General features: G+C 37.9%; 2 protein-coding genes across 2 annotated transcripts; one reads left to right on the forward strand and one right to left on the reverse strand.

Moving 5' to 3' along the window:
• Positions 1-1,077: 1,077 nt before the first annotated feature.
• On the reverse strand, positions 1,078-3,918 carry LOC146385447 (retinal cone rhodopsin-sensitive cGMP 3',5'-cyclic phosphodiesterase subunit gamma-like). The gene is made up of 3 exons (XM_084931152.1): positions 3,863-3,918; positions 2,554-2,667; positions 1,078-1,778 (listed from the first exon to the last, which is right to left on the reverse strand). Exons 2-3 carry the CDS (start codon positions 2,655-2,657, stop codon positions 1,661-1,663), a joined length of 222 nt encoding a protein of 73 aa, XP_084787278.1. The 5' UTR covers positions 2,658-2,667; positions 3,863-3,918; the 3' UTR covers positions 1,078-1,660.
• A 1,903-nt stretch (positions 3,919-5,821) lies between these two features.
• LOC146385448 (retinal cone rhodopsin-sensitive cGMP 3',5'-cyclic phosphodiesterase subunit gamma-like) lies at positions 5,822-7,631 on the forward strand. Its single transcript, XM_084931151.1, has 3 exons — positions 5,822-6,107; positions 6,799-6,914; positions 7,029-7,631. The coding sequence occupies exons 2-3, from the start codon at positions 6,811-6,813 to the stop codon at positions 7,144-7,146; spliced, it is 222 nt and encodes a 73-aa protein (XP_084787277.1). The 5' UTR covers positions 5,822-6,107; positions 6,799-6,810; the 3' UTR covers positions 7,147-7,631.
• The last annotated feature ends 2,438 nt before the right edge of the window (positions 7,632-10,069 follow it).

The following is a 10,069-nucleotide window of genomic DNA, read 5'->3' on the forward strand; positions in this document are numbered from 1 at the left end:
CCTCATCAATCCTCTCATCTATTCCCATAAAGTTGATCGTTCATCCTATGTGTAGTGTTTTTAGTGGGAAAAATGCTTTGTTCAAATGAGCACAATTTACTTTCTGGGATTTCCTGTTATTGAGCATGCACTGAGACTCTTTCACCTAATAAACATTTTGACCCCATTTTGAAAAAGTGCAGGCCTCAAAGTGGGTCTAGATTCTCACAGGCTAAAAATTTGCAATAAATTTTCACAGCTTACAGAGATAACCTTCAGACAAAACAGATGGTTTTGAGAATCTTCCACAGCTAATTTGCAGACCACTGAGGCTGATTTAGTAAATACAAGTGAGGAAAGCGGAGGGTTTTTTATTTGTTGTTGTTGATTAAATTTTTTAAATCACAATCAGAACAACCTGTGATTGTGCCCAAATGTTTGGTTGGCAGTATTTGTGAAATACTTTGTTCATAACCTCAAATAGCAACCTGACAGTCATTGATATTACCTGGGAATCATAACAAAGGTCCATAAACAATGTTGTGCCATATCATTGATTCAGTGGATTACTGGATAAGTGAAAGCTTTAATCTTGTGTTGAACACAGGAAGAAAAGAAAAAAAAAACGAGGATCACAAATATCCATGGAAAGCAGTCTGTATGATTGATATCTATACACAAAATAATGCATAAACATTTCTGTCTCTTTGTCTGTTTCTTTGTCCGCATACTACTCCTACATGATCAGGAGTTGAGCACCCAAACTCGACTTGCAGGCCCATCTTAGGCTTCATACGGTTCTTATCTATATCAGATTTCATGACACAGCCACGTTGCCCAGCAACCACCCATCAAATAGCTATAAATGACCTATGGGAGCTATATAATTTTATATAATTTACGTTAACAAAACAAAATTTTTTCATCATATGTCATGAAACCATGAGGTTCCCTTGCACGAGTTTGTGCTAATACATGTGACTAATGTTGAGATGTTTAAATCTATGACGTTGTCTGGCTCGCATAAATGTTTATTTTCTTTGATTGATTACCTTAAAAGTATAGTATCTGTTCAAAAAGACACAAAGGTTTTTCTAGGGGAAAGTATTTATTGACATAACTTCCATTCCTACATTAATAGCATGCGCAACATTACATTCATATTTCATAAAAATAAAAATATATTTATTTATATATTCATCATCATCTGTACATTAAGAAAAAATAACTCCAAAGAGGTGGAGGAGGGGAGGAGCGGAAAAGGCAGAAGAGAGAAGGTTTAGTGATGATGCAGCTGTGAGGAAACTTGCTTTCAACATATCTGAATGGTCTCTCAGAACAAACAAACCAGCACAAAGTACAAGGGAGGGAGTTTGGGGGAGCAGGTTGACACACGGACACCTCAGTGAAGCATATATAAATAAATAAATGTACATAGAGCTATTTAATGTAATATATGATAGCTTTGACACATAATTGGATCAACCTTGAGGATAGAAGCTTATCAGTTTTTGTGTAATTTTTCCCAAACTACATATGGGTGTAACAACCACAATAAACTTCAAGTCGGGATTTGGGGAGGGGAAAGCCTCCTGGGCTGTGAAGTGAAAGATAAGAGGACTGAGTGGAGGAAAATTAGTGCAGGGAGGTTTATAATTGAGGAAAGGGCACGGGAGGGTTTCTAGACGATTCCATATTTCGCCAGGTCGCTGAGCTCCATGTCCCCAAAGGCTTCCCATGGGCAGACCACTGTGAAGTCTGTACCGAGACCCTCCATGCCGGGGATGTCGTCTCCAAATCTAAAAAAAGCAACAAAAGCATGTCTTAACTCTTGACCTGCATTCACTGTGTATCGTTTAATGAGTACTCTATATCAGGTGTGTCAAACACAAGGCCTGGGAAAGACTCCAGTCCAGCCCACTGGATGCCATCGAAAAATATGAAGGAGGGGTTAGATTTGGACTTTTAACTGTATTTTCATAAGTTTTACACCTTTTCCCACTGATACACACCTCCCCCATATTATACCAAAGTAATGAAGTAATATAGAAACTATTAGTATATTTTATTATCTACAATAGAGATTTCTGAGTTTTAGAATGGGTAGTTAAACTTCCTTAGACACTTAAGATCAAAGTGGGGTGTACATGGCCCACGATGTAAATTGAGCTTGGCGTCCATGCTCTGTACTATGCAAAGACTATACTCAAGCAAGGATTTCATGTGTCAAAGAAAGCAGAAGAGTTCTGTGATTGAAATACATCCCCTGTGATTGTTTAAGTATTGTGTTGCAAATGTTAGTCCAACAGTCAATGTAACTGTTTTGAAACTAGTTTAGCAAAAATAATCCAATCGATCACAAGTTTGATCCGAATACCCGTGAAATTAAATATTCACGAGTCACTGCTTTAGTCTTCAACACTGTTCTATTATAGGATGTGGCAATATGATTTTTAAATGTCATCCCTCATGCTAAAATGGACTTCTATCTCCTAACTGTCATGCGCTAGCTTTAATATTTAGTGCGGTTGGAGCGTGAAGTATTAGAAATGTTGTGCCGTGTCTTCCTCTCACCCCTTCTGGCCTGGTTTGGGGGCCTTGCTCTTGAAGGTACGGGCTGTCCTCTGTTTGAACTTGGGAGGTGCCTTCTTGTCAGCAGGTGCAGGTGCGTCTGCCATTGTTTATGATCTGAGAGAAAAAGAATTAACAGTTAATCACTTAATCTTGGTGTTTAAGACCATTCGTCGTCGTCCTCCTAAGCTGCCACTTCTTTGATGATATAACACTTGCAGCTTAGATCAAATTATAAACCAAAGCTACCATAGCACCTTAAGCTTTGTTACACCATCAGTGGCTATTTTTACACCTTGACTTTTGAGTTCATGTGTGGTCTACTTAACACGGCATATATTTAGAGACCAGGATTTCTGCTAATTCTGCTGTTAGACTGAAGGTTAACCTGCGCACTGCGTGGTGTAAATAATAAGCTCGGGTATAAGGGGATTTGACCTGAACAACAATTTCAGTCTACTTTAATCTGGTCTTTTCTTGGCTCAGTTGACTGTGTCATAGTTAAGCTCAACAGTGCTCCTGATTACAAATGTGCTTTGACCTCACTGATGGACTTTTGTAACAGCAAGCAGATTAACTCCTAAGTATCCCACCTTTATTCAACTTTTTATAATGTAGTTACAACACCTTGCTGCTTTATATATATGCGTGTGTGTGTGTGTGTGTATAGCTAGCTAGATTCTAATTTTTCAGGCATAATAACATTGCAATTGTGTACAAAAACACAACTACATAAATCGATTAATCATTTTAAAGAAACTAATTAATTTTCCATAAAATTTTAATACAAATTAAATAAGGCTATAGTGACAGGTGTTATAACATGCTGAAATAATAAGACAAATAAAAGAGTTAAAAAGATGCCAGTGTAAAGTAATTTTTCCTTTTGAAGGTTTACTTAAAGGTTTTTGTTTTTTTGTATCAAGGGGAGCGACATATTTCGTAGGTTTCTGTTAATTTCGACATTATTTGCAAACACCCCCCCCACACACAAATAAGCCTCCCTTGGCTGTCTTACACAATTAAAAAACTTATAAAGACTTTTTAAATGCTTTTCTAAACAGCATTTACAAAATTGAAAGCATAAAGAAGGAAAAAAATGATGTAAAGAAGACATGCAGTGCACAAACTTTAAACTATAAAGCTTGAAATGTTTTTTTGGTTTTATTTTTTTAGAAATGTGTAAAATATATCTCCAAAATAAAGTTCTTAAGTGACTCTTACTCTTTATTTCTTCTCTGAGTAATCTTCACTGCAGAATGGAAAGTCAACCAAAGCTCACAGCTGAGTGAAAGTCAGAGTTAGATCTTACCTGTTGTTGCAGTAGCACGGGCGGCTTCTGGATTACGCCTCTCTGGTCTGTTCGTGTTGTTGTAGTCTATGGCTTGCTCCCTGCTTATATACTCTCCCCTCTAATCCCTCTAACATGCTTATCCAAAGCTTTTCTGTCCTATTTTTTTACACCACGGTCTCGATTTTTCCCTTGATTAGCTTAGGGAGTGGCCTCATATGTTCACCCTAATGCGTCTTGCCATGTAAAGACATATGAGCCTTATATAATGTAGCACAACAGAGAAGAGAAACTAAGAGGTTCATTCAATGATATTAACGTGTTTGGGGCTTGATTCTGACCGTCAATAGAGGAATATTTTCTGGTAGATGCATTTTACCAAATTCCTTTTTGTTAATCTACATAACAGTTGAGCTTGAAATCATAATCAGCTGATCGTGATCATTCTTAATTTGAAAAAACAAACAAACAAACAAACAATAAATTTGACCAAAAAAAGAAATAAAAATCCAGTCCTTTCCAGAGCTTTTAGGCACTTGTTCCAGTATTAATCAGATAATTAAATTTAGGAAAGCCCCAGAAAAGCTGTACAGTAGCCTTAAAGCTCAGATTTTCTTTCTTTCTTTCTTTTTATTGGCTTACATTAACTGTAAAGACAGCATTAGTGTGTTACCACCTGCAGACCACACCTGTCACATTGGTAATCATTCATTTAAAGGTCTACATACTGTACCTAGGCACAGTTCATGCCATGTGTTGAAGGATTAAAAGCTGAATAGCTAAGTGTTCTTTATTTGTCAGCATCTGATTCATCACCTGAAAAGAGTTCAGGGCACCTCTGCTCTTACATCACGTGGTGCTCCTCTTGAAGCTATATCAGGACACGTTTGTTTACAAATATTATCTCCAGTCCATGAAGAGGTATAAAAATTAAACTTCTCCAATTTGGGTAAACAATGGCAGAAGAAACTATGGTTACTCCTTCAGTACAGTGAAGTCAGTGAAGGGATGCAAAATTTTACCCTCATAAATATAACCTCATGAAACACACAGGAGGGTGATGAGATTGTGCACAAAATAATTTACCTCTACTTGAACTACAGGTGATAACAAGTTTAAATTTTCAGGACTGAAAGAATGAAACACAATCAAAATTTATAAATAATTTCCTTAACTGTCACAATCTAATTTCCATATTTTCTTTTTTGTTCAGCATCGCAGCCTTTTGACGCTCACAGAGCCACTTTGAGATGTTTTGAACTTTGTGACATGAGGCGTCATCCTGCATGTGAAGCAGCCATCGCAAGATGTGTACAGAGGGCTACAGCAGCAGTGTTCTGCTGCTGTAGCCCATATGCCTCAAGGTTTGACCTGCTGTCTGTTCAGAGATGCTCTTCTGCGCACCCTGGTTGTAACAAGTGCTTATTTAAGTCACTCTTGCGTTCATGTCAACTTGAAGCAGTCTGGCAATTTTTCCTCCAACCTCTGGCATCAGCAAGGAATGTTTTGGTTTACCCGAAGAACTGCCCGCTGAATATTTCCTCTTTTTCAGGCCATTCACGGTAAACCCTAGAGACGGCTGTGTGGGAAAGTCCCACCAGTTTGTGATACTAATACTCAGACCAGCCCATCTGGCACCAAAAGCCATGCCAAAATCCAAAGTTACTTACACTTTTCTTCCTCATTCTTATGCTCGATTTGAACTTCATCAGATCATCTTGATCGCGTCGACGTGAATAAAATCACAGAGTTGCTGCCACATGATTTACTAATTAGATATCCGTGTTAGCAAGCAGTTAAATAGGTGTGCCTAATGAAGTGTCAGTGAATATTCAGTAAATGATTGCATGATACAGGTAGAAACTGATGCATGTGGTGATCGATGGATGATTGATTGATAATGTAGCTATGGCAGTTAGATAGACAGGTATCTTTCTCCATATTTAGATTTGTGTGTTAATCACTGTCGCCCGCTGCTGCCCGTGAATGACTCCTCTGTAGTTTACTTCAGTTCGCACATTTACAGGCATGTCTATCTTGAAATACACCTTGTATTTATATCTCACTATCCTTTATCTCCTCTATTTGTGGCTGAGCTGGTTCAGAATAGGGCAGAGCTGGCACATCACAGAGCGAACATCTGAGTGGATTAGCAGCTCGGAGGACTTTAAAAACGGGTCGTCAGTCTGAGAGAGACACCACAAGTGAGAAAACGACAGACTCGCCAGACAGCATCAGAAAAACTCTTTGAGACTTTGAACAAAAGGTGAGATGAAACTGCAATTTTGTCAGCTCTTGTGCGAGGAGTTTAGGCTATTATTGCTTTGTATTACCTCAGATTCTTTTCTGCTTTTGTAACTACATCCTCACAGCAGAGAAAAACAGAGCACTGGCTTTACAGCTTTTCTTTTCATTCCTGAGTATAACGCCTGAAATGGAGTTGAAATGAGACATTTCATAAGAAGCAATGCTTTGTGATGGCCTTTTTGTAAATACTGCTCAAGGCACTGTTGGATTGGATTTGGGTGAACTCTCTGGTTGAGGATTTTATTTTCAATGGCTAATGCACTCATAATTTAGTGATTTGCTTGGTTGTTTGCAAGCCTGAGTGTGAAATATAAGTGTTTCCAGAAGGGATATGCAATGACTCCTCTGTAAAGAGGAGATTATTGATTGATGTAGCCGAACAAAGAAAAGAGGCAAATTCAGTTTTATTTCTATAACAACCTTTAGCACCAAGGCACTGGAACTGGTTTATGTAAGACAATAAAAGGCATGAAGAAACAGCATAAAAAAAGAAACCCACAGAAAGTGATTCACAAAGATAGAAGAATAAGCAAAACACATGCTGAGAAAAAGAAATTACAAGTTCTCCTCCAATAAATCTGAATTGTTAGTGGTATCTTTGCAGGAAATCAACATATTAATGTTATTTTTTAACCTGTTTTCTCTTTCAGGAACCAAACACAATGGCAGACGTCGCAACTCCCGCTGACAAGAAAGCACCTCCCAAATTTAAGCAGAGGACCACACGCACCTTCAAGAGCAAGGCGCCCAAACCAGGCCAGAAGGGGTGAGATGCTTTCTTTATTTTGTTTTTAACATCACACGTGCAGCTTTTCTTCCATAACTTTGTCTTTCTTTCTGCTGGTTTTGCTCATCAAAGCTTGTTGTTTCTTCCAATTAGATTTGGAGACGACATCCCCGGCATGGAGGGTCTTGGCACAGACTTCACCGTGGTCTGCCCATGGGAAGCCTTTGGGGACATGGAGCTTAGCGACCTGGCGAAATATGGAATCGTCTAGAAACCTCAACTGTTTTCCTAGACCGAGTCCTCCTGTCTCTCACCTCACAGCCCAGCTTTCCTTCTCCTTCCCAAAATACCCATCCTCATATTCATTGTCCCACATGTAATTTGAGATACATTGCACACAAAATGATCAGCTAGCAAAACATTGCAGCATTTAGCTGTTTTTCTTCTTTTTTCCCCCTGTTTACCCCTCATGTGGTCCTACTGTCAATTAAGCAGCTAGAACTCTACGACGTGCACAGAGGAGGCAGCTTTTGATGTTTTAGAGGTTTGACCTGAAAACAAACCCCCTCACACTCTCTTTTGTCTCATGCACTTTATTCACCCAACCCTCCCCCCACTTTTCCACCAATGCTCCATCGTCCTTTCCTACTTTTCCTAATCCCCAGCTTCTCTTTATCTCCCGAACCCCTCACTTTCATCTCTAATAACCCATGCAGAGAAAAAATAATATAAAAATGAATAAAAGACAGTTTGATATCTGTGATATCTTTGGACTGTTCTTCTTAACTCATCTACCACCTCTGCTCCCCAAAGCTGCTGATTAACATTGCACAGTCTATTTTGTGTATTAGCAAATTTCCCTTGTGTTCGTGTGTTTGTGCTTTTTTTTTCATTATTATCATGAGAAAGTCTATAATTCACAACCCGCCTGAGTGAATTAGATAAATCCTATATTTTCTCAGTAAATGGAAATATTTTTAATGAACTCAATAAATGAGAATATTTTCCACTAACTACATGTCTTTGTGTCTTAGCTCATATTAACACAGAAGGTTTAATTTAGGATTTTGCACACAGCAGTACAATAACCACAGACTCTAGTCTGATTCATTTGCAGGGTATAAAACGGTAAAATCCACAGTTATTAACTCAAATTGTTTTAAAAATAAAAAAATAATAATAAAATAAAACAAAACCGGCTTCAGGGATAAATTGTGAGCAAAAAATTGAAGACGAGGAGCGTAACTGAATATACTGTTTCCATGGCAACTAGACCTACTTATTCGCAGAAGCAGTCTTTTGTTTTTTCTTCACCAGTGCAGAGAAAGGTTTGATAAATGAACACTGCAGCAAAGGTCGTGTTAGGTTAACCGATCAGCATCAAGTTGGCCGTGCTTACTAACTGCATATAAAAACTAAAACGCACGTGTGCAAACAAATTAGTTTGCTTTTTAAATTTTTTACAGATTAATATTAATTTTATTTATAAATATTAACACACAAATCTGAACTGGATAAGCAGAAGAGAAAGGATGGATGGGTGGAATTAACACTTATGCGTTATTGGGTCTTTCATCCAGAATGGGATGGTATCCTTTTATTGGTCAAACAAGAGGAAATAGAGTGTGGTGCAACAGTTTAGGTTAACAAATACCACAAATAGCTTTTAGAATAGAGAACTGAATAATCCTTTAATTGTCCCACAAGGGGAAATTTGGTTGTATCAGCAGCAAAAAACCCCACACATATACAAAAAAGAACAGGACACAGAACAGAAAACACAATTTTTACATATTTACATCATGGACAATAGTTACCAGAGCAGAGTACAGTACAGTTGTTAAAATTAGCGTACAGATAGTGTGCAAACAGAGCAGGATACTGAAAGATGTTTAAATAGTTAAGAATATTTAGAATAATTAGAAAAGTGCAGACTGTGTATTATACCTGTGCATTAAAAAGTAGACATGTAACTTCCAATAAGTTAGTGTATATATAAGCTGAGAAAAGTAATGTGCAGTTATAACAGTAGAAGTTGTTACAGCACTGATGTAAACATCTATGTTTGTTGGGAGCAGTTTTGATTGTACAGTCTGACAGCTGCAGTCTGACACCTGCTATTTCTCAGGTAACTTTATACACATTGTGGCACAAATTAACAAAGATATGTAAATGAAATCTATTATTTATATGAGAATGCTTCACCTGTAAAACAAGAGCACACTGAGCACTGCACAGGTAGGTTGCGTCAGGTATTTAAGAGAGCCTGCCTCAGTTCCTCTTTCTTTCTTTCTTTCTTTCTTTCTTTCTTTCTTTCTTTCTTTCTTTCTTTCTTTCTTTCTTTCTTTCTTTCTTTCACCGTACATCCATTACCATGACATACTGCATGACAAATTGGTTAGTGAAACTTTTATTAATAACACATGAACAACAACAGTAAAATGGTTAATTTGTTGTTGTTTTTTAAATACAGTTATGGTTACACACACTCTCTCTCCACCTCCTTTACTTGTAATTTTAACTTTCATTCATATTAAAATTCATCTACTGCCACTCACTGGGTATTTCTTTGTTTTGGTCCAGTCTGTAAAACCCAGAGACAAATCTCAGTAAATCAGCAGTTTCTGAAACACTCAGACCAGCACGCCTGGCATGTTCAAAGTCGGTTATTCCCTTTTTTCTCTATTCTGATGCTCGGTTTGAACTTTAGCAGCAACTTTTCAAGGTTCAAGGTTCAAGGTTCTTTATTTGTCACATGCATAGTTATACAAGTATAACACACAGTGAAATGTAGCCTGACACGCTCCTCGACATGTGCATGTGGGGGGGGGGGGGGGGGGGGGGGTAGAGGAAGAACATTATATATATATATAAATAGTATATACATTGGGTGAATGTGCAGTAGTAGCAGCAAGCAGGTGAATTCTGTACATTAATATGAATAGACATCTGACTATTTTACAGAATAGACAATATAAACATATTTAAAATTAAAATTAAAGGAATTTGGAATGTACATTGTGCCTTGGTTTAGAGTGTCTGGAAGAGAGTCCTGTCTCAGTCAATTATAGATGATGTGAGAGGGCGGGTGTGTGTGTGTTTAGGGCCCGGATGGCTTGGGGATAGAAGCTCCTCTTGAGTCTCTCTGTCCTTGCCCGGATGATGCGGAACCTTCTACCAGATTGCAGAAGTTG

This window comes from Perissodus microlepis, chromosome 6 (assembly GCF_051167445.1).
Source record: "Perissodus microlepis isolate ML-2025 ecotype Zambia chromosome 6, ASM5116744v1, whole genome shotgun sequence".
Taxonomy (NCBI): domain Eukaryota; kingdom Metazoa; phylum Chordata; class Actinopteri; order Cichliformes; family Cichlidae; genus Perissodus; species Perissodus microlepis.

What these genes read in the sequence shown, in the direction of transcription:
- LOC146385448 (XM_084931151.1), top strand. Translation starts at nt 6,811, where the DNA reads ATGGCAGACGTCGCAACTCCCGCTGACAAGAAAGCACCTCCCAAATTT. An exon ending in CCCAAACCAGGCCAGAAGGG is followed by an intron (nt 6,915 to 7,028) that starts GTGAGATGCTTT and finishes TCTTCCAATTAG; the next exon opens with ATTTGGAGACGACATCCCCG.
- LOC146385447 (XM_084931152.1), bottom strand. Translation starts at nt 2,657, where the DNA reads ATGGCAGACGCACCTGCACCTGCTGACAAGAAGGCACCTCCCAAGTTC. An exon ending in CCCAAACCAGGCCAGAAGGG is followed by an intron (nt 1,779 to 2,553) that starts GTGAGAGGAAGA and finishes TGCTTTTTTTAG; the next exon opens with ATTTGGAGACGACATCCCCG.